General features: G+C 36.5%; 1 protein-coding gene across 1 annotated transcript in view; it reads left to right on the top strand.

Moving 5' to 3' along the window:
• Ptr (patched domain-containing protein) overlaps nt 1–25,390 on the top strand; it is a 60,433-nt gene that overhangs the window by 31,834 nt on the left and 3,209 nt on the right. The window contains exons 2-10 of the mRNA XM_074087732.1: nt 12,734–13,010; nt 13,578–13,795; nt 19,095–19,273; nt 21,872–22,215; nt 22,309–22,509; nt 23,086–23,223; nt 24,367–24,680; nt 24,780–24,992; nt 25,081–25,290. Of these exons, the coding sequence (XP_073943833.1) occupies nt 12,734–13,010; nt 13,578–13,795; nt 19,095–19,273; nt 21,872–22,215; nt 22,309–22,509; nt 23,086–23,223; nt 24,367–24,680; nt 24,780–24,992; nt 25,081–25,290 (2,094 nt within the window). The remainder of the gene's footprint in view (nt 1–12,733; nt 13,011–13,577; nt 13,796–19,094; nt 19,274–21,871; nt 22,216–22,308; nt 22,510–23,085; nt 23,224–24,366; nt 24,681–24,779; nt 24,993–25,080; nt 25,291–25,390) is intronic.

Genomic DNA, 25,390 nt, shown 5'->3' with positions numbered 1-25,390 from the left:
TAGGTCACAATTTATTGTGGCGGTCAAGGTTTAAATAAATATAAGGTTTCAAATCCATTGCATGTTAATGATATCAAGCCTTAATAATTAAATTAAAGACAATTTTCAATAGAGAACTATCGTGAAATTCAGACATAATTTATGCCTTAATTAGTAAAGTTTTACAATGTACAAAGTATGTACTTCACCGTATTCACTTGCACATGCGACCGATCGCCTAAATAAGCCATTATGTTGCGGTAATGAAATTATCTATGTTAATATTTATACGATCCCTATGTAAAGAAATAACAAATGCAGCTTTGAAACTTAGGTATATTTTATACTAAATCCATTTTCCCTATCAAACTAAAAGGAAAAACTTACTAAATACTTATACGTAGAAAAACTGCATTTTTGCTGTACGTGACAGGTGTAAAGTACTATTCAATGGAAAAAATCAATTGTGTAAACAAAGCAATTTTTCGCGATTACTCCGTAGTTACTTGCATTTGAACGCCAATCCCCGATCATTCACATCTCAATGACCTCACCACTGTTTTTAACAACCATTTTATCATTAAATAATCGTGTAAATATGTTTATTTTATAGAATTAATTGAAAGACGAAAATCCGTTATATTTGTCAAATTGACATGATAATTTTTTTTTTCACCGAAGTTGGTCTATGGTCGGTCTAGTCTCTGGAAATTTAGTGCTGTACCAACAAAATTAATTATTTGACTGAACCAACCTTACCTACCGATAATTATGGCTGGCTCTGCAAATTAATTTAGTCGTAGATATTAATTATTTGTGTTAAGTTACACTATTTAATGAAGGTTTATAAAGGTTTCTAATCCTATCCTACTATCCTACTTCCTACTATATCCTACTAATCCTACTAATATTATAAATGTGAAAGTTTGTGAGTGAGTGTGTGAATATGTTTGTTACTTCTTCACGCTGAAACGGCTGGACGGATTTGGATGAAATTTGGCGAAAAGTTAGATAACCTGGATTACAACATAGGATACTTTTTATCCCGATATTCCCATGGGATAGGGATAAAATCTTGAAATAACAACCGCTCAGCTTAGAGTCATGAAAATTGGTATGTAGATAGTTTGACATCTGGAATAAAACATAGCCTACTTTTTATTTCGATATTCCCACGAGATAGGGATAACTTTCGAACTAATAACCGCTGGGCTTAGAGTCATGAAATTTGACCATGATTGTTTTTAATGTAATGTCAATGAAAACAACGATTTAATTTTCGGGAATTCCCACAGCAATTTTTAAAAATCCCGGTATTTCAGCTGCTGGACCTAATGATTTACGTGTGCGAAGCCGCGGGTAAACACTAGTTGGACGATAAAATAGTATTTTAGTAGAAATTATGTACATTTCTATTTACTAGTATCATATTTACTGTGGAGTCCATTGTTGGACCAAAAAAACATTTTGAATCACTTCCCTGTGTCTACTCTCATTTCCCTGTCTTATGTAAATTTAAAAATGCCTCTTCTAAATTATATCGAAAATACAAACTGAGACTGGATGCACAGAAAAACCAGAAAAAGAGACCAGCGCTGGGAATCGAACCTAGGTCCTCAGCAATCCGTACTGCGTACTATAACCCCTACACCACCGTTGGACAGGAGTCAAGATACAAATTTCTTCTATGCACACATATCTCAGGTTGGCTTTTTCTACTACGCTACTTAAGCAGCAAAAAATCTAAATTAATCCATATTTTAACTGACCCTTTAAATTCTAAAATACTCCATCATAAACCTTGGGGAAAATATACGACAAAAAATATAAGTGGATGTACATGTTTCACCATTTTAAAAATTCTACCCTTAAAGGGGTATAAAGGGGAGTGTAAGTTTTGAACATGAAGTGTAAGTTTGTATGGAAGAAACGTTAGGTATATATTTGAAGATATAATTCTAAAACTTCTTGAAAATGCTATTAAACATTTTAAGTTAAAAGGGAAATGGAAACATTGTGAATGACTCTTAAACAGGACTAAGAGAATACGTGATTCGCCATTTTTAAAAATTAAACTTAGGGATTACATTAAATAATGAAATATGAGTAAATTCAAAATAATTATTTACTGCTGATTGAAGTATCTTAAAGAGCTTTCACATCACTAGAGCCAACGTCAGTCAGTCAGTCAGCCAGTCGTCAGTCTAGTGTCAATGTCAGTCACCACATTTGTTTACACAATTGATTTTTTCCATTGAATAGTACCGTAGTAGACGCTACGAGGCCAACGGGTGCAACTAAACTGACACCGTCAACCTACCCACAAGTCACGACAACCCACTTATGAACCGAGTATCTCCAAAGTAATTATAAGATTTAAGATAAGTTTAAGTAATTATGAGTTGAACTTAAAACTGGGAATCAACAAAATAAAAAAAAAATAACAGTTACTTTATATTATAATTTATAACAGTTAGTTTATAATTCGCGGTTAATGAGAGTTGCCTGACAGGTGAAATGTCGCTAGATGGCGTTAGTATCGTGAGGTCCGTTTGACGATAGTCGTAGAGCGTTTTCAGATTATCCGATCCGATATCGGTATCGGACGACGATGGTCGACACCCGATAGCCGACATGTGCTGTTCGTTCCGTTTGCCACGCATCGGGCTCTGCGCACACAGAGACAATTTAGATACACGTATAGCACACATACAAACATTATCGTCTGACAGACCAAGGGCGTCCGATGGTACCGCCAACATGTCGGTGTCGGCTTCGACATCCGATATCGGGCCGGACAATGTGAAAGACAGGTACATATTTCATACATTTTACTTGCCCCGATATTGTATCAGTGTCCGCTCTTACTTGTGATTGGCTCATATAGTTGTTTAACCAATCACAAATGAATGTGACACGAATGTCAACGTTGTCAAAAGGACCTCACGATACTAGCGCAACTAGCCAGCAAGGCTACTACGAAACTCGAAGTTCGTATCGTACCGTCCCTCTCGCTCTCGTATTAAACAGTATAAGTGTCAGAGGGCCCGCACGACACGAACTTCGAGTTTCAAGTTTCGTAGTAGCCCTGCTGGCGCAGAAACCCTCTTTATATTATTGCTTTCTACAAGATGTACAGTCGAGGGCATAAATATCTGTACAGCCATACTGTCAAATATATGTATACATCGACCTTGTGGTTAGTGGCATAAAGGTAGATATTTTTGACGTCTTGGTAACGTACACAATGTTTATGCACTTGACTGTACTTAACGTTCATAAAAGATTCGTCAAAATTTCGGGAGCTCAATATAAATAGTCGCGATCTACATCCCGCAGAAAATGTGTCACATAATTTGTGCCAATCTTGAAGAACTGAACGTAGTTAGTGGTCATTTCTACTTTTAGATAAAAATCACGCCCTAATTATGAGTATCCCACATAATTCTTGTATAATTAGTTAGCCAGTAATAAAGAATTTCATGATGTACATTCTCAATTAGCAAAGCGCAAAGGCTGTTAAAACAAAAATATGCAAAGAAACTACCCTGCTAGTGCACGCGGTGCTAAAGCACGAAACTTTTAAAGTCCAACGTTTTTAGCTAAAAATTATGACAAGTTTTTTTGTAGGTAATCCACAGTTTCTGATTGTTTCCCGCAATTTTCATTCATAAAACGACAATTTCGCACTTGCGTAGTCTTGGCATGGGCTTTTAGTTTTAAAGAGGCCATTTGACGTAATCTTTTTTTATAAGATCGTTCAATCAAATAATTTGCCAAAAAACTGTTTCCACCTGTTTATAGGCCTCTATGATAGAATATCAGCGTCGGCAGCAAAGTTGACAACATGCTGAGTTGGGACCATTTCGTGACATGTCTGTCTCGGTTTTCGTTTTTTTTATCTATTATTTTTTTGTTTGTACAAAAATGACACGAATAAATGAAGGGTCCACGGAAAGAACATGTCTAGTCACTTTTTTTTGAAAATGAGATTTTAATGCCAAAATGTAGAGCTCACAAAGTACTATGACTTACCATTGAATTAAATAATCTGAAAACAATATAAAATCTATTTTTTTATCTTTTAAATAAATGGTAACCATAGTAATTGTTCGTGATGACTAACTTTCAAACCGCTATAACTCAAAAAGTTGCTTAGGTGACTAGACACGTTCTTTTCGTGGACCCTTCAAATGTTTTTCTTTCATTCTTTTAATATTTGCGTAGGTAATAAAGATATGACTAGAACTAGATCTAAGACGGTGAAACTGAAAGGCAAGCGCTCCGGTCAAGGAGGTCAGGATGTTTTTGCGATTAAACAGCATAATTATTTCAAAACAGTTTACGAGCCGTTATATTTTTAACTTCGGGATTATAATGCACTTTTTCTGAAACGATATTTAATATATAAATTATAATTACTTATAACTAATATTTAAATCTGTTAATTAATCTGTTATTTTATTCTTATAATTAAACATTATAACTTACTTACTTATAACTTATTTATTTGTTAATCTTATTTATTCTCGTCAAAGAGTATATACGAGCATAACAAGTAGGTAAAGGGTTGTATTCCAAATAAAACCTACTAGCAGCATAGCATAAGTATTAATTACCTAAATATATAGACACCGATACCGATGAGGACCTTAAGATTAAGACACTGCGCGAACAAATCTGAGTAACCAAATTAACTCAAAAATGCATCAAATTAAGTATAAATCTATAAAAAAACAAAAAAATATATAAAAATGCATACTTAATCTTGTTTAATTTTTGTGTCGGTCAAGACGTGGAGTTGAACTCGTTTTATTAGATACCTTCATAATTATAATCCTTGTGATTAATTACAATAATGCATAAGAAAACCCAAAAACGACTCTGGCATCATAACATAAAGCATTGAGTTAAATGTCGTAATCACAACAACTTGGCGATGTTAAGTCAGTCGCAAATTCAAGCACTTTTTCTCTTGGTATAACGGTTTAACAGTTACGATGGTTCCATTTGTTTTTACTACAGTTTACGATACTCAACGGTATCAATTAAAAATTGCAGTTAGGTAAGATTGATTGGGTGCTTTTTGTTGGTTGTATTTTGTACACTGAAGTAAATGTTACCCGTTAGCCAACGTTTGGGCCATTATTTTGCCCTAATTACTTTATTAACCCTAAACTTGGCAAGGTGAGTCAAGTGTACTGCATTCAAGCCTCGTTGGATTCTTGTAGAGCTAATAAAATTAACTTTAAAAAAATACAAAAAGATGATCTAAAATTATGTATCTTATAAGATACACTGCCAAGTTTAGGGTAACACAAAAAGAACAGGGGGCCTACCACGCTCTCTTAATACGATTCAGTTTAGGCTCTAAACTGAACTGCATCGCTATTTCGTACCACGACGTTACTTTTGCGATTCAGTTCAAGCACGGTTCAGCGACAGCGATACAGACATTTTCATTCACTCACTTCAAGCGGTTTTCGTACCATGACGCTTAACTTGAGTGGGAATTGAATCGATTCAGTATAAGTTACTCATTCTGTGAATTCTTTTGGATTTTTAAGTGTTTTACTTAAAATATTTTTAAATTTCAAGAACTTTTAAACTTTTATTCAAGTTTTATAACTTTTCATAGGTACTCACGACATTGTGCTTCTTAACTCCTCATTGATAAAACTATTTTTTCAGTGAGAAAAGAGACTCGTGGATTAGTGACAGCGTAAACATTTTATTTGTAATCAACACAACGGTTGCTAAGAACACGGAATGACATAGAGTTATGGTTTTCCAAAATAAAGAGGTTTTAGTATACAATATTTGATTGCATATAGTGGCATCCCTTTCGCGACTTAGCGTTTCAGTTTCGGACCAGAGACAATATCGGTAATTCATTAACTTGTAAACCATTGAGACTCAGCTCTGAGAAATTAACGTCGTGGTACCAATTTCGACGATTCAGTTTAGGTGCCTAAATTGAACTGCTCTGCGTTTGGATCGTTTATGAAAAGATCATGGTAGGCCCCCTGAACGACTCAGGGCTTCCTATAACTACACCTTCAACTCTCAGGGCTAACTCTGTTGCATCTCCTGTGTTTCATTATTTTATTAAGTTCGGCCACCGACATCGAAACCGATGCCGCGAGATTCGGGCAACGTTTGGGAAACTCCCCAGCGTCTTTTTATTCAAAATTCCTTAGTGCCTAAAAACTATTTTTTTCGACCAGCTTGTCTTGCCAGTGATGACACAGTGGATCCAAGACGTGGTTGCTCAGCGAGCTTTGGAGAGGGCTACGCTCGGGGTTTCTCTACTACGGTATCGAATCAGAAATGAGGAGATACGTAGATGGACGAGAGTCACCGACATAGCCAAACGAATTGGCTCATGAATGATGCCATACCATACCATATAGCACGGAGAACAGATGGTCGTTGGAGCCGAAAAGTTCGTGGATGGAGACAGATCAGCAAGCGCAGCATAGAACGTCCACAACGAGATGGACAGCTGGCCTAATTATAGCCGCAAGTTCACGGTTGATGCAGGTTGCTTCCAACCGAAGCAACTGTAGGTCCATGGGGGGAGACGGCTGATATGATGATGATGATCAAAACCGATGAGGACTTTATTTCTCATAATTAACTAGCACATTTAGATAGCGGTAACCAGGCGAACGTCTATATCCATATCATTATGATTCACTTCGGCGTGCCTTCAAACGCAACTAAGTGAACATTGTTACGAATCGATGTTGCAAAAAGCGGCTCCGAAACACCGTTATTGCAACCGAATATCGTAATAAATCATACAAGGAGATTATGGAGTCTCAGTAATTCACATTATGTAGCTAACAGTTCTGCGGGTGAATGAACTTGAAAATTAGTAATTGGACATGTAAAGTGTCTTCTTAGTAGCGAATGACGAAGTTGACGAGCGTGTTGTTTGTTCCGGTTAAATGCAGACAATACCATGTGGTTTTAACATGATTTGGATAAGCCCAGTTGACTTTCTTCTGCAGTTAAGTACACTCTCAAAGTAGGTACTTTTCCTGCCTCGGCTGAAATACCATCTATCGTTAGATTACTTTGATCATTAGGCCAGAGTGCCCCACCGTGGGCTTTATGCAGTGTTCGATTCTACTCACATAGCTGAGATACTTTTGTTTTGTAAAATTTTCAAATAACTTTACGATACTACAGACTTTAGAATACGACAACACACTAATGAAAACCGCATCCCTCTAGATTAAACCGTTTCTGAGATTAGCGGGAGCAAACACACAGACAAACAGACAATAATTCTAAAAATCATTGTTTTGGGTTCAATTGCGCTAATATAGGCCCCTAGTAACAGTTTTTCTCAATTATTTTCAATGTACAGACACCGACTTTCTACAGATTTATTATATATGAACCTATAGATTTATTTTTGTTGATCTTCAAAACTTGAAATAACAGATCAGTTGCCTCTTTGTTATTTAGGTACTTGAGCATACATTGACTTTTGCCTTTGTTGTACATTCGCATGTTAGTTTTTGTCATTATCACGTGTTGGTGAAATGAAACTGTAAGTAGGTACTTGAAATGTGTGTCACCAAATAAATCGTTCTCTTATTATGTTAAACAATGTTGACTTTTTTTTTCAACCTGACCTTAAGGTTTCATACCCAAAGGGACGAAGGAAAGGAAATTATAAATAGTACATTACTTCCGAGGCCGGGAAGCAATTCGTGGATGAGTAGCTGAGTCCGTCAATAAATACGAATCCACGAATTGCCATTTCCGCTGAGGCATGTATAGTGCTTTTCTCCAATATTTAATGCGAGGCAATAAAGCAAAATCGTTAAAATATTATAATATGTAAAAAATAAAAACCGCATTCAAATCGGTCTACCCGTATAAGAGCTACGGTGCCACAGACAGACGACAGACAGACACACAGACATACAGACACACATACACACATAGCGGTCAAACCCATAACACCCCTCTTTTGGCGTTGGGGGTTAAAAATGAATCCCTATTTCCCTTGGTCACGGCATCACGCGTGAACGGCTGGACCGATTTCGCTAATTCTTTTTTTTTTATTCGACTGGAAGGCAAACGAGCCAGTGGGTCTCCTGATGGTAAGAGATCACCACCGCCCATAAACATCTGCAACACCAGGGGTATTGTAGGTGCGTTGCCAACCTAGAAGCCAAAGATGGGATACCTCAAGTGCCAGTAATTTCACCGGCTGGTCTTGCATTGCACTGCTGCTTCACGACAGGATTAGCGAGCAAGATGGCGGTAACAATCCGGGCGGACCTTGCACAAGGTCCTACCACCTGCAAACCTGCACCTTTTTTTGTTGTGTTTGCTATCTATTATGTCAGGAGAAGGTTCTTACAAAAGAAGATTAAGAAAATTAAAAAAACAAAAAAAACTACACCGGGGGCGAAGCCGCGGGCACCAGCTAGTATTACATATATATGTAGCTCAGCATGGAGCTGATGTAAGCTAAAACGATTAAGCAGTTAATTCTTGCATTGGGGCTACGCTCAGTTGCCAATGAGCCGTATGTGCGTCCAATTATGAGCAAAACATGTCGATGACGCTAGCGACTAGCGACTAGTACGAGTATAGGGTTGCCAATCGTCATCATCATCATCATCTTCAGCCGGAAGACGTCTACTGCTAAACCAAGGCCTCCCTCTTAGAACGCCACAATGATCTACAATCGTCACGTGCATCCACTAGTTGCCCGCAAATCTCACGATGTCGTCAATCCACCTAGTGCGACCCACCTAGTGTGATTTGTTTGCAAAATAATCAACTTTAAAGTGCACATTTTCATTAAAATCGAGCGTCCCCCCCCCCCCCCTTTAAAATCTAAACCGGTGGGTGGAGAAATTTGAAAAAATTCAGTATGGTAGTAAATATATCAAACTTACAAGGAAAACTATAACGGCTAAGTTTGCTTGAGAATTATTAGAAGTTTAAGCAGCCTAAGGTATAAAATATACCTAAACTTGGAAGATTCCATATAAAATGCGAAATCCTTAGACAAATATCACTTAATTTTTTCGTAATGGCTACGGAATGCTATTTTGGGCGTGTCCAACACGCTCTTGGCCGGTTTTTTTTTATATTGTGGTTGGCAACCCTAGGTCAGCATTAATTGGACACAGTCTAGGTATATCTCTTCTTATGTGTCCCCATTTCTGAGGTATATAGGTAGGTACAGCGCTCAGTAAGAAGCGAAATCATTACGTTTTAATCTTCTTAAAAAGCTATTAATAAGTAGTTTATAATGTTATTATCTTAACTAAAATTATTACAATTTATTTTACAAATACATATTAAAAATAAACGGGCATCGTTTTTATACAACATTATTATTTATTAAGTACTCGTATCTTTAGCCTCTTAGATCGTCTGCTCAAAAAGGTCCTTCCGACACGATCTCGAAAATCACTTTTCCGGAATTAACTCCCGACCTACCTAAGATAGCAAAAAATAAGAGGTACCTAGCTAATACAGGCACGCTTGTATTGTACCTAAATCTTGTAAAATAGTCGTTCACAAAAATATTCAAAAAGTCAACATTTTTCTTACAGTTAAAAACAACTAACTTCATAATTCTTCTATGTATGTTGCGATTCGAGAACCGATTTTGATAAAATTTGTCACTCATCAATTTTATGTTTTTTTTTATCGGGTGTGTAATACGAGCAAATAATTAGAACATAGATTGAACTCGTCAAACAGAACAACATTAGTACTTTTAAAAGTAATGGAGTCTTTAGATTTTCCCGTTTTAGGTTCCGGAGTCAAAATGGCAAAAACGTAACCCTTATAGTTTCGCCATGTCTGTCTGTCTGTCTGTCTGACGCTCGATTTTAATGTAAATTTGCACTTTCAAGAAGAATATTTCGCAAACATATCGCTGAATCGAAAAATCGTCTTAGCAAACCCCTAATGGTTTTAAAAGACCTATCCAACGGTACCCCTTACTCTTAGATGAATGATTGGTCTCGCGCTCGCTCGACTAGATACCGCCGGCGTACTTGTCAAATGCGGCAACAAATAGTACGCCGAAATCGGCGTACCTGAGCCCGAGGCGAGTCAGTCGCTTTGCAAACTGTGCGTAATGTGCATGTCCCGAATTTTTGTTAAATTTTGGCTATAAACCGAAGTAAAATGCCAGTTTTCGCAGTGAAACTGTTTAAAAATAACACTACAAGAAATAAGAAGGACACTGGGATCACATACCATCAGTAAATATCGTATAATTTCGAAATTACAAAATAAAATAACATGAACCCTAAACGCCATTCTGTGTTGCCGCGTACACAAGAATCAAATTCCCCGTGGTTGAGATTTTAATAAATTTAATTTTATTGTTATCATCATTAAATGTTGATAAATTTTAATAACTTATTTTATTTAAGTATCTAACGTAATTATTATATAAACATAACCTAGTTCTATATTATTTAATGTTTATCTTTGTGATATTATACACTGAAGGTGTATAAATTGTTACCGGACGGACACTATTTAATTAAGGGGTGAATGTGTCTTAAAATTAAAAATGTTTTTCGTCTTCCCAGTCAAAAGCCCGATCAGCTGATTTACTTAGGTATTACGGGAAACGAAAAATTTATTTTTCCTATTTCTACCCATTTTCCTGAAATGTTAACTTTTTACCCGACTGCCCGAAGGAGGGTTATGTTTTTCAAGCGTATGTATGTAAGTATGTATGTATGCATGTACCTATGTCTGTATATTTTGTAAACAATTATTTTTATTTTAGTCTTAATTAACCTGTACATTATATTAGGTTTAACTATAGGTGCAACGTGTTAAGTACGCAAAACTTCTTAGTTGGTGACTCAGTCCATGAAATTTCAGTAATAATTTGTAAATATTGAATGTCCTTAAATATATATTTTTTTTTAATTAAAAGTGAGGCCTGATCATTGATATACCTACATCATACCTACCATTTTTTTTAAGAAGAAACCTACGCCTAACCTATACACAAACATATTAATACATTCACTCTTAATTACTTCTTAATTTCTAACAGCCTTATTCATAAAAAGTTAGAGCCTCCTTGAAGGCTCCTTGAAGGCCCGATGCTAAAAAACATGATTCATAAACGTCTGTTAGCGCTAATCAGTCGATCAAGGCTCTGCTAAAGTTAGAGGACCGTAGACCCTCCTTTATCTCTCTGCTAAGTCACAAAATGGCCGCCACAAGTTTGAACAGCTGACTTTGACTAGAGCAAAAAACCATAGGTACCGAAGATATTTATAGTGAAGGCAGGGCTACGCAGATTTAAAAAAAAACAGGAAAATTTATTTTCAGGAATTTGTATTTAAAAATCCTCTAAATTAGCAACAATAAATTAACAATAAATATGAAAAAAAATAAGGATGATTAACATAATTATGGCTTTTTGCACAACATAAACATGCGGATCGGAAATGGCGGGAAAACAAACATCTCGCTTTTTATTTTTTTCCTGGTAATTTGCTGTCACTGCTGTCAATTTTTTTTTTAATTATCGATTAGGCCATTTTTTGTCTTTGATTTGTCAAGGTGGCCAACATAACGCGTCTAATCCGTCTATCAGCAGCTCAACAACTAGCAGACTGCTAGCAAGCGTTTATGAATCATACTTCTTGACAACCGTCTAACAAGCTTAATCAGTCTGCTAAGTAACAGACCGATCAAACCTCAATTAAGGATTTTTTATGAATAAGGCTGTAAGTATTTCCCAAGATACATTTTGTAACCAGTAACTTAATAGACCACAGAATAATTTATTTTCCCAATAATTCGGGTAACAGTGGAGCAGCTGGCAACACAATTCGTCACGCACACTAGCATCCTTGCAAATTGTCTTACACCGTTCTTACGCACACTACAATATTGAGTTGCCGCATTCACGAACGTTTTGTTTTTAGTTAGCGCGGTATCTAGTCGAGCGAGCGCGCGAGACCAATCATTCATCTAAGCCCTTACTATAGGATTGGATGAGAAAAAAATCACCCCCACTTTACGTCTATAGGAGATACCCTAATATTTTTTTAATATATATTTTTTAATTTTTATTGTACCGTTTTGTCGGCATAGTCTACACATATATCCGTGCAAAATTCCAGCTTTCTAGCATTGATAGTCCCTGAGCAAAGCCGCGGACGGACGGACAGACAGACAGACAGACAGACATGGCGAAACTATAAGGGTTCCGTTTTTGCCATTTTGACTCCGGAACCCTAAAAAACAAGTTTAATTTGTTTGGAAAATACATTGAGATTAACTAATCCGTTAAACATGTACCTAAACATATTCAAAAAAATATTAGGTAGTTTCGGAGCAAAGGAAATCGATGTGTACTTATAGAGTCATTGATGACTAATAATTTATCTTATGATGAAGATTTAGTTAGAGCACATCCGCTAAGCAGTGATAAGGGGGTCTGTTACAGAGATTCCAGTCGTCTATCAAACCTTACCATACGACGACATTTAATAGAGGTAAAATCCCTAATTAGTTTTAAATCTCTTGTAATCACACTGCACATCAGTTAATCGGTTGTAACTGTATTTTTATGAGAAATAAATAAATAATTAATAATGTATCTCTTTCAAACGCTATTTAAAAAAAAAACTTCCAGTGCTTTCACGCCTAATTTGGAAGTATGACCAGTAAATTTTCAATGTACTTTAATAAAAATACTGAACGAATTTCTTTATCTTTTCAGATGGGTTGCAAATTGACGTTCGTCGACGACGTCCTAAACAGGTCGTTCTACAAGCTGGGCCTTGCGGTCGGCAAGAACCCTGGCTACTTCATCATAATTCCAGTCCTGCTGTCTATGATCATGATCACAGGCTACCAGCAAATCAACTATGAAATGGATCCAGAGTACTTGTTCTCACCAGTCAGAGGACAAGGGAAATTCGAAAGACGAATAGTGGAAGAACATTTCAAAATGAACTATTCTCATAGATTTAATGTGGGGCGGATAACTAGAGCAGGTAATATAAATGAACCTTATCATAATTCTTCAGCTCATTACGGTCTCGGTTCTGAGGTATCAGGCCTCTACTGTATTGAAACCTTTACCAGTGGCAAAGGGTCTTGATTTATTTAGGTCTGAAAATGAGCCCGGTATAGTTTTTGTGTAAAAATCATCAATAGGTAACGATGTTAGATGTTGGTGACGTCAATTAGTGTCTCTAAATACGAGTGGTACAGCTAAATCTGGCGACTGTAATGTTTCTAAAGGCAGTGTAGATCCAATGTCGTAAAGAGTGGATGATCGTAGAGTTTACGACTTTAAGACTTAGACTATCGTTATTCAAAGCTTTAGCTAACACAATCAATTGTCCTTCATAAGTAACATTACCAAACGCTTTTGATGCTACCATGGTATCTTGGTCCCTTTCAAATGACAAGTAGGTAGCAATAATGCACGGGTGACAAAACACTTTAACAGGCTATACATCTCAAAGCCCAGAATCATCTTAACCAATCATCCGAATTCGACCAATTGATCTGTCCTCCATCGAACTCTGGAGTAACCAATGTCAATTGTCCCACAGGGCGGTTCGGCCGGACGATAATCGTGGCCAAGGACAATAACACGAACATGCTGCGGGCTGAAGTGTGGAAGGAGCTGAGACAACTTGACGACTTAGTTCAGAACATCACCGTGACTCTGCCGACCGGAGAAACCTTCACGTATAAGGAGGAGTGTGCTAAATGGGAGGGGCAGTGCTTCGTGAACGACATCCTCAATTTGGACAAAATTATTGATGAAGTAAGAATACTACGCTCAAATGTTTCTTTTTCTTCTCTAAGCTCTTCACTATTCCCTGTTAAGTCGCTGTTATTTTACCTATCTGACGCATGTTTATGATGCCGTCTCTGTTTATTTTGTTCAGTAAAACAAAGGCGGCATCACAGATATCTGTCATATAAAATAGCGGGAACTTAACAGAAAATGGTGAAAAATAGTTTAAGCGCACTTGTGGAAGGCCAACCTCTTTAGAGTGCTCTTAAGTTATTTTTTTACTGGTTTCGGCATTGACATGAAAGGACTTTATGTATAATTGTATTATTGTTATTGTATGTACGACCCACAAAATACCCTGGTATTATGACAAACTGTTTAAATAAAAGAATGGTGAAAGCACTTTTGTAAAATAGGCTATACCGCTGAATTCTTGCATTTCGATACCAGTTAGTTTTAAAAACTACCTACAATTACATAAACCTGTTTTGCTATACTTGCGTAGATACTTGAAAATATATTTTTGGCCATAATTTTTAGATTTGAGAACTAACTTATCTAAGCCCAATATTTTTTTATAAATTGAAATTTTGCTTCAAATTCGGATACTAATTTGTTGTGAACTGTCATGTGATGGTTCCAAACCCATAAAGCGCCTCAATGTCACTGAGCCTCTGCAATGAATCGTAGAGATGAGTCGCAAGCTTCAACATTGAGCGTTGCATAATCTAACCCAACCGAGGCCGGGGCAATGCCGCGACTCCTGAGCCTTTCTGTACCCCTAGAATTTAGCCAAGTTGCTCAAGTTATAGATATTTCCAGAAACGACGAATTCGTTATAAAACCAACGTGAGCAATACTTTAAAAAAAAAAAAGATAAAAGCGAATCTCCTAAATCGGACCATAAGTTCAGGTTACTTTGACCCAATGAGGGGTATCTTTGGCACACATGAAAAACACAAAAAAGGGGTATATAAAAGGGTCTAATACAACATTAAAGTATGGACAATCAGCTAGTACTGACAGTACCTATTAACCTGAAATTTGACCAAATATAGGTACATCGTCATAAGTACGTATTTTCTTCTTTTTAAGATAGAAAATGGCTGCTTATTGTATTACAACAGCGTGACTAACAGCTTTATTGTCGACTTGTCCGAAGCATTCAAATAATATGCGAGAAACTATAAAAGCCATAACTAATTTTGCTTTAAACGAATTGTTTTACAAAAATATTCTTTTATATGATTTTACTCAGCCGTGGTAATCAAAGCAGCGTACCAATAGAGTTGGGTGCGTCTTAAAATTGTTGCTATTTAAAGATTAGGTAGAGAAGAAGTGGCACATAGTAAAAAGATCTTTGCTTTAATCTTTATCTGTTGTCCTACACAACGCGCCTACTGCGACTGTATCCATATTTAACACAATTGTACTTGTTTTAGATCCATATTTACCTACATTATTTTAGCGTATGATACTTGTCCTTCGCGTAGCATCAACGATTAGATATCTATTATGTTCGTTATAAGTATAGACCGATCGTGTTCTTTTACCTTTAGTCTCATCTCGAAGCCAGATTGGAAAAATATATTCCCGATTCGAAAGCACAATTCCTATTTCGTAGCTAGCTACGAGACGGAAAAATCGTGCCCTTTTGGTAACTAGCTACAAGATGGGAATGCACAATTCTTCTTTCAGACGTCTTGATCGCTAGAACTAGATAAATTTAAATCTATTTCTGAAGTAGGTAAACCAAAGTGTGCTGGCCAATGTACTTTTGTTTTCCGTGTACTTTCTCCCAAGCGACGTGATAAAGGTGCCTGAACAAATAACTAGGTACCCAAGTATTGTTATTAAAACTAAAATCACGTTTTACTCGCTAGTTGCGGTTTATCCATTACCAAGCCGCATTTTAAACGATCAATTGAATATTATTACGCTTTTTGCAGAAACACAATTACCACAATACCTACCATAAAAATGTAATTTGTTTGTTTAAATAAATTATACGACGTAGATCCTACTCATGTGAAGCTCGCTTTCAGGGCCTTTTGTTGACAGTTTAATAATAACTCCAGCCAATTATTGACAATAATTGGAAGTTTGCATGTGAATAAACCGATTTCCGGCAAAAAAATGTATTTGCTGCCGAACGAAACATATGTTTAAATACATAGGTACACTCTTAAACTAGTTTGCTAATGGACGCGATTCTACGTGCACGTCGGCGAAATAGTCTAAATCTAAGTTTTCTAAATTTTAATTATAATTTAGACGGCGGATTTAACAAGTGCTATTCCAGAAAGTCAAGCTGACTAAATTTAGCCGGATGTTATCCGTATTCTAAAATTTCTAAATTAAATTGAGTGTGTTGCTATTTGGAAATAATAAGTGAGCGAATGAAAGAATGAAATCTGTAAAAAGTATAGGATTTTCTCAAATAATTTACTAAAATTTGAGTGGGCAACACTTAAAATAAGGCTTCTGTCCGTCTTTTAAATTAAAATGTCGTAAGTAAAATGCCCTTCAAGGTGCTGGTGCACATTGATGCTCCTCCAAACAGCAGCGTCATGGGTTGAGCCCGGAAAACTTGGGTTGACGCTGATGATCCAACCAGTGGCATCGCACACCACTTGACTATTAATGCTATAAACACGCTATAAAACCCTTTTCTGTTAAAGAAAATATAACATTTTCTTCATCCATTTCTAACTTTTCTAATGGATAATACAATACGATTCAATACAAATATTTTTATTGATCACCACAAATGAGTACAGTGAATTAACAAAAATACAAAAAAGTATGGCAGACAATTGACGGTCTTATCCACTGAGTCTTATCGCTTAAAAGCCATCTCTTGCAGACAACCAATTATTAAAGAAACTAATACAAATGAAATACGTATGGAATTAATCCAGCACAACTTGACTTTTCGTAATCTTATTTTAAATGGGACTGTTTTAGTCGCCGCTAAAATTAGCCAGTTTAGCTTGACTTTTGCTTAAAAAGGACATGCAAAGAATAGCATTTAAGCAGCTAAACCTAAATTGAATAGACCGCCGGCAGTGCGCATAAAATATCCTAAGTATTTAATTTATTACGGTACTCATTGATGAAATGTAATTAATTATTAGTGGTTCAATAATAGCTCTAACTCTAACCTCTGCGATAACCCCTTTTTAGGGTTCCGTAGCCAAAATGGCAAAAACGGAACCCTTATAACGCCATGTCTGTTTGTCTGTCCGTCCGCGGATTTGCTTAGGGACTATCAATACAAAAAAGCTGTAATTTTGCAGGAATATATATGTAAGCTATGCCGACAAAATGGTACAATAAAAAAATAAATTTTTTTTTAGAGTTCCTCCCATAGACGTAAAGTAAGGGGTGTTTTTTTTTCTCATCCAACCTTGTAATGTGCGGTATCGTTGGATAGGTCTTTTAAAACCATTAGGGAATTGCTATAACGATCTTTCGATTCAGTGATATGTTTGCAAAATATTCAACTTTAAAGTGCAAATTTTCATTAAAATCGAGCGTCCCGCGGCCGAGGTTCGTTATAAAATGACCCTCTCAAGGCAAAAATTTAATTAAATTTCGACGTAGAGGTTTAAACAGATCCATATCGAAAAGTTCCGATTGATTTCTTTCGATATTGTTTCGTATGACTCACAGCCATAAAACAGAGCAGCAAACCGAACAATAGACAGTTTACTAGTTACCATAATTCTAACTGAAGTTAAAGCGTTCTATGTGGTCTACGATTATAACGACTCTTTGTATAATTCATAGCTTGTTAGACTGTAAGACAATGATTTTATACCATGTTTCGAGTTTTATTATAAACTGTCAATAGGTACTTCGGTGTACAGTCACCTGCAAAAATATCTGCCACAGCGGAGCGTGAAAAAATATCTGACACATCCTACCGTTCCGGCCCTAAAATAGAGTCGTATCATTTATGCACGCTTTATAGTGTCAGATATTGATGCTGGTGCACTTAATACGATAAGGTCGGGGACAAGAAGGAAATATCTCTTTGTAGGGTTAAGTGACAATCTTTGAATGTTGCCTTAAAATCAAAAATAACACAGTGCATAAATAAAGTATCAGAAGTAAACAATTTTTGGAACCCACCGATTATAGTGAGCAGGCGCTAGCCGGGCTACTCGGAGTCACGATCATTTTCACCGTTCCTTTCTATTCTGATAGATGGTATGGGATAAGTGTACGTAGAAAGAGATGGTGAATGCGATCGCGAGCGCCCGGGCGTTAGACAATACAGCCTCAGGTCCCCTCAGTAATAATGTGACAAGGCAACTAACAGACTAACTAGACAACTAATGACATTCTATTTGAGCGCACTCTTGTGTTTTTATTTATCTTCCGATCACACATATATTAAGACCCAGCATTATTTAAAAAAAAAACTTGCAAGCATCCTGCAAGGCTAATTCTTTTAACATTTGTCACTGAGAATAATTTACAAAGGAATATGTTAATGCCTGTATTTGCTGACTAAAAGTGCGAATAGTTAATATTCAAACATGGGTGATGTCAGGATTCAAAACAAACTGACATGGCTGGTATTGTTGTGGTCACAAACAAACATGTAGATACAATATAAACCCTATCGGGGACGGCTAAGCGTGTGTCATTGTTGATTTATATTCCAAACACCCGCCGCGATCAAAGTCAGCTCTAACCAATACAATTTATCAAAGTAGTTTCATGAGTTCACAATTACCTAAGTAACTGAAATAAATTATTGAGGGTTATTGAAAGACGGGTGTGAGTTTGATCGAGTTTTTGGGGTTGATGAAGCGAGGTATAGTTGGGGGTGTTGTTTTGATTGTTTGCGTTGCCATTGATTGTGTCGTATGCCAGCGCTCAGCTGCAATAATAATATCGAAATTTTCCTTAATTTATTTTGAGATCAATTTTTTTAACCCGAATATGGGTAGGGAAAGTAAGTAAGTAAAGAAAATATCTGAGATGATTTTCGAGGAATTTACAAATAAATTTAGATACCTCATATATAATTCAGCTAGGTACATTGCCTCTATCAATCATTGTCTCAGCAAAGATTTAAAAAAGTCTCAATGACCCCGGAAGTATTGCCTTAGAATCATTCATTTCCGTAAAGTCACCAGCACCATTTTCTCAGTAACGCGTGCATAAATATCTGATACGACGCTATTTCTACAGACGGTAGGACGTGTCAGATATTTTTCACGGTCCGCTGTGGCAGATATTAATGCAGGTGACGTACCTACCCACCCAAAGTTACAATCTTTGTTTTAAAACAAAAACTATGAAATTCCAGGTGGAGCGGGGCGACTTGAATCTGACATTCCCTATAATGTTCAACCCTGTGACATGGGAGGCGCACGCGTTTCCGGTCTACTTTGGAGGCTCGAAGATCGTCGACGACACTATAGTTAGCGTGCCGGCGGTCCACCTCGTGTGGTTCATCCGGGCCGACAACAAACTGCAGATACAAAGGTAAATACTATTCACCTTTCAATGCTTGAATTTAAGGCTATCTTTTTCTATTTTAACTAAATCGGTGTTATTGATATTATTTGAAACAAAGGAGGTTTTTTTTCGTTTCCGCATTCGAAAGGTTAACCTTACCGGACAAGAATGTACATTATGTATTCAAAACTTAAAATTAGCGGACTAAGTAGAAATGACGTTATCGCGTGAATTTTTTTCGCCACTTTTTCGTCTCTCGTTTTTGAAAATGACAGTAGGTACCTATTCACCAATCAAATGTGCATAATCCTTTTTGAACCATAATCTGCAACGACCAATGTCTTGAGCGATTAAAATGGATACAGCAGTTTTTAACAAAATCGATTGTTCAAAAAATTGCAGTTCAGTGAACCATACCTACCTTTTTAACCGACTTCAAAAAAAGGAGGAGGTTATCAATTCGGTTGTATTTTTTTTTTCATGTTTGTTACATCGGAACTCAGTCATTTAGGTAGAACCGATTTCAAATTTTTTTTTTCGTTCGTCTAGGAATGCTTTCAATTAGGTCCCATAAGCACTAAATCAAGATCTGATGATTGGATCCCAAGGAAATCGAGGGAACTCTTCAAAATTAAATATTGTAGGGACATCTATAGTATTTTTTTTTTATTCGACTGGATGGCAAACGAGCACGATGGACGATGGATGGATGGATTTCGACATATTAAGTACCTAGTAACTCGTGTATTTGCTCTTGAAAATCATCATTTGGTGAAGTGGAACTGATGATGAAGACCACATTTTTGACCAATGGAGCGACTACTCAATAACAAGTACCTCACGGGTTAAATTTCAATGACTTTAACACAGTTGCTAAGCAATGCTCATCGTAATGCATGCATATGGTGAAATGGAACGGGTGACGAAGCACCAGGGCTCCTCAATAATGAACGTCTCTGCATCGGAAAAATAAATTTTTCGTAAAAGGTGACGAGTTGTTGACATTAAACTATTGTATCTTAGTTTTTTTACTCTAAAAAGCGTGATATTGAACCAACTACAAAAATCAATGAAAATATTTTTCTAAAAGTCTGAAGTCGGTGCCTCAGTACAAGCCAGCAGGAGTGATTAAAGCCCAATATACGAGTATAGTAATAGTATGTAGGTGAGGTAGACGACTATATAGGTCCACTCCTGCTGGCTCGTGCTGAAGCACAGACTTCAGACTGGTAGAAAATTATTTTCATTATTTTTTGTAGTCGGTTCAATTTTTTGTTATATTTTTTTATAACCATAATAAGCGCTTCGCTTTTTTAGCTCGCGTGACATTTTACTCCTCTTAATAGGTATTATTTCTGTTTAGTATCTATCCATCTCGGCCTAGAAGTACCTATTCACTGTGTCATCATCATCCCACCCTATTATACATCCTGCTGCTACGGCGTCCTACAGTTGAGCACATGCCTCCTCTTAGAATGAGAGGACTTAAGTCATGGGTGCCATGCGGACCCGGTGCGGATCAAGAACTTCGCATACACAATTGAATTGCTTCAGTGCAGGTTATCTTACGATGTTTTCCTTAACGTAAACTCAGAGTTGTGGGCCTGGATCTAAATTCTAAACCCAGGATCAGCTGCTTGAGTTGAGAGGCCATAGTTACTGTTGTGTTAGGTCAGATCTAGTTAACATGTAAAATATCTGACAGAATGTGTTTTCAAATAAACTTCAGCAGACGGCCGCCTCTCGCGAAGATATCTTTCTTCTAATAGCGGATATCCTTGCAAAACAAATAAGAATATCCGAAGAAGTCGAGTTAATGGCCACACGTACATACACTTAAGTATCACACGCAATATGAGGAAACAATGATTGTAGGTCTAATCGTCTCTGGAAAGGAAACAAGCGCGTATGAAGGTTTCTATAGTTTCGTTAAGTGCCCTAATAATGTTGTTTACACGATGTTTATGTTGTACGCTAATGTTTTTACATAAAGTTAAAATGGCTTAGTTTCTTAGATAATAGGAACCGATCTTGACACGGTTTAGGAAATCGTTTCGAATACTAAGCACTGCGTAATGGCAGAGCAGAATACGAATAGAAAGGTTTCGCTTGTTGGTTAAACTAATTGTAGGTCAACGTGATGTTGACAACAATATTTCAAAGTTTTCCGTCTAATGGAACATTCGTGTGCAATTCTGATCTGACCTTCCGTTCACAAATTGGTCATATTCAATAATGTCCAAATGATTGCTCCTTTTCTGAATTTATGTTTCGACGCTAAAGTATTTGATAATACTGTATGATATTAGTTAAACAATAAGTACTTTACAAAAAAATGGTCATTGCTGACACTGAACTTCACAATAACTATTTATAATTATCTTATTGCACATCGAATTTTCCGGTTTAGTAGGCAGCGTAACTCATGACACGTAGACTACTTCCAGCTGCCTCTATTCATTTCTGTTGTTCGCTAGTCTTAATCAAAATGCTCCCCCAATTTTTGATATCATCTGTCCATCTTCTTTTTGTCCATCTCGAGGTTGCTACTCTGATATTGATTTGTATTCTGATACTTAATTTGTATAAAACTTAACTAAACTCTTTATTTATTTTATCTTTCAGGGGTGCAGCATGGGAGGACGCATTTTTGGACGCAGTTGGGGTTGCAGAGGACACAGGCCGTTTTAAGCACATCTCCATATCACGATTTGCTTCAAGAACTTTGGATCACGAGCTCGAGAAGAACACAAGACAAGTTGTTCCATTCTTCAGCTCTACTTTTATTCTCATGGGCATATTCTCAGTAGTGACATGTATGATGGCAGACTGGGTGCGCTCTAAGCCTTGGTTGGGGTTACTAGGAAACATTTCGGCGGTAATGGCTACTGCAGCTGCATTTGGTTGTGCCATGTATTTAGGGATATCTTTCATTGGTATCAATTTGGCTGCTCCGTTTTTGATGATTGGTAAGCATTTTAAATACATTCCAAATCTGTGGTTAATTAGGTGTATTTTGATCGTCCCATTAGCTAATTAGGTATCTATTTTCATTTTAACAGGTATTGGCATAGATGACACATTCGTGATGTTAGCGGCGTGGCGAAGAACCTCCCCAAAACTTTCAGTTCCAGAACGAATGGCCATCATGTTATCTGAGGCAGCTGTTTCCATCACCATCACATCTGTCACTGATATGCTGTCGTTTTTCATTGGAATATTCTCTCCATTTCCCTCAGTACAAATATTTTGCATGTACTCAGGTAAGATTTGCGATTATTCCCTTATTACAAAAGATTACAAACCTGTCATAAGTTATGTTTTGTCAGTAACTAGCAAAGTGACAGATATAGATATACTTACAGTCAAGTTCTATACTTCTGAGAATTTTTTTATCAAAAATTTGTGAACACATGTCTATTGTTAACGGCGTAGAAGCGTGTTCAGATATTTTTGATTGAATTATTGCTCAGAAATATAATAACTTAGCTGTACCTTTACTAATGTTAAGGTAATAGAAGCGTAACGAGCGTTTATTATTTCTAGGATACCCTAGTTAGTTAGGTACATACCGTCACTGCCGTGTGAAAACCTCGTAAGTACTTACCAAATCTTTATTTCTTTCTTTCAAAAATTTGCATAGTGTTTTTTTTAAAGCGGATGTACATTACAAGATTTTCTCATGAATAGAAGTTTAAAAAGTTTATTGAAAAAAATTGTTACTTACGAGGTTTTCACATGGCCAAACAATATGAACTATTACAGGCAGTGACGATACTTAATTACATTAGTACCATACAAATATATAATATTATATTGATTTTTGTTTTGATTTACAGGTCTTGCCGTCTGCTTCACGTTTGTTTGGCATTTGACATTTTTCGCTGGATGCGTCGCAGTGTCAGGATACCGTGAGAAGCAAAATAGACACACAATCACCATGTTGAAGGTTCTACCAGAATCTAGAGCCAGGAAAGGTACTATTGCGATTAATGTTTTGTAATACATAGGTGATTTTAAATAATTTATCGAATCAGGCGTTACTTTGCGGAGGTTAATATCAATGAACTAAAAGAATTTATTTGCTCACCCGCGACCTTATGAAGCTAAGCTTATGCAAGATAGGCGTGTTCATGCAGTTCCTCCACCTCCACACTGTAAGAACCACACACAAATCACACAAACCCCTATCACAACCACCACACTACACTGACGCGTTTAGAACTCAACCAGAGCTCATCTTCAGAGCAACACAACCGTACACCATGCTACCAGACATGGGTGGGGGTGGGTTGGGTAAATGGGTTAGTCTAACATTGCATAAGCTTAGCTATCATAAGCACACCCCGTTATTCAATGTTGCAAAACGCTTAGGGATGGCACTGCACATATTTTTTCTAAGACGTGCCTAGATATATTATATAATTAGATGCACCTTTTTTATTTATATATTTTAAGTTTTAAAACAAAATAAAACCTCTTTTCAGCCCGTAATTAAAAGAGGTTTTATTCCTTTTTTAAAACTCCATTATAGGGGGTTGCGTATTTATATATCAATATTAATGAATGTCGTAAGTATATAATTCGTTCGCTTAGTATTGAGTTCAAATCATGAATTTCCTTAAGGATGACGCTGAATTTTCCAAGTTTAAGAGAGCTGATGGCGAAATTAGAAGAAAACTCTTAATAATTTATTCAGACAACTAATTCAAGTATACAAATCTGTTCAAAAATACAAACTGAGACATGGATGCACAGAAAAACCAGAAAAAGAGACCAGCGCTGGGAATCGGTTTCACGGGATACCCGTAAAAGTAACAAATTTGGAGTTGAAATAAAAAATACAAAAAGACTCCAAATAACCAATCATACAAATCTGTTATTTTACCTGTTAAACATTCTTGTACTTATAACAAAAACGTTTTATATACCAATAGGTATGTCACATGTCACATTGTCACTGAAATAAATATTGTGCGACAACCCTATGACTTAGTTTCAATGGATCTGCAACACTGATTACGGGGTATGATCATAAGGTCGCGGGTGAGCAAAGAAATTATTTTAGTTCATTTAAATAATTATTTTTTAGTTGTTAATCCACGTTATCTGAATTGCAGAAGAGAAGTCTTGGCTGTATAGAATATTCTGCAGTGGTGGTATTGATGTTGCTGATCCTGACAACCCTATTGATAACAAGGAGCACTGCATCATGGCGTTTTTCCGCGATACTATGGCCAACATCCTTAACAATAATGCGGTGAAAGTTGTAGTTATCGCAGTATTCTTGGCTTATCTAGCTGGAGCCGGCTACGGAGTCACAAAGACTAAGGAAGGCCTAGAGAGAAGGAAACTGTCCAGAATAGACTCATACTCTGTAGAATTCTTTGATCGAGAAGATTTATACTACAGAGAATTTCCTTACAGAATTCAGGTATGCTTTACTCTTAAATAAACCATGCAGACTGCAATCAAATAAATAAATGTTATTAAGTACCTATACCATTTTAATGATAAACTCTTCATTTTATAGGTGGTGATCAGTGGTGAATATAACTATTCAGATCCAAAAATACAAGACGAAGTAGAATTATTGACGCAGAGATTGGAAAACACTTCATATATATCGAACTCACTGTACACCGAATCGTGGCTGCGGACATTTGTTAATTACGTATCGAGAAACAACGACTACCTGAATGTTACCATTGATAATGAATCAGACTTCATTCAAAACCTACGAGAGGTAACTTGAATTGAGAATCAAAGATATAATTTAGTATCTTCTTTAAACCCAAATCTTTTTTTAATTCCAAGGCTATCTTTTTTTCCAGTTATGGTTGTTCCCTGCAAATCCGTTCTCGCTTGATGTCAAATTCAATGAAGCCGGGAATCGCATAGTTGCTTCAAGATTTTTGATACAAGCTGTCAATATCAGTGGCACCAATCACGAAAAGGAGATGGTGAAGGTGCTTAGAGACATCGTAGCCGAATCTCCACTCAATGTATCAGTTTTCCACCCTTACTTTGTCTTCTTTGATCAGGTAAACTTTATTCTTTTGATTTAAATTATCTGTTAATGTTCTCTCGATAGATATTTATTTACAATGCATAAAGATAATCCAGTTTATAAAATAAATACTT

This window comes from Choristoneura fumiferana, chromosome 5 (genome assembly GCF_025370935.1).
Source record: "Choristoneura fumiferana chromosome 5, NRCan_CFum_1, whole genome shotgun sequence".
Lineage (NCBI taxonomy): Eukaryota > Metazoa > Arthropoda > Insecta > Lepidoptera > Tortricidae > Choristoneura > Choristoneura fumiferana.
This window is presented reverse-complemented; position numbering and strand designations above follow the sequence as displayed.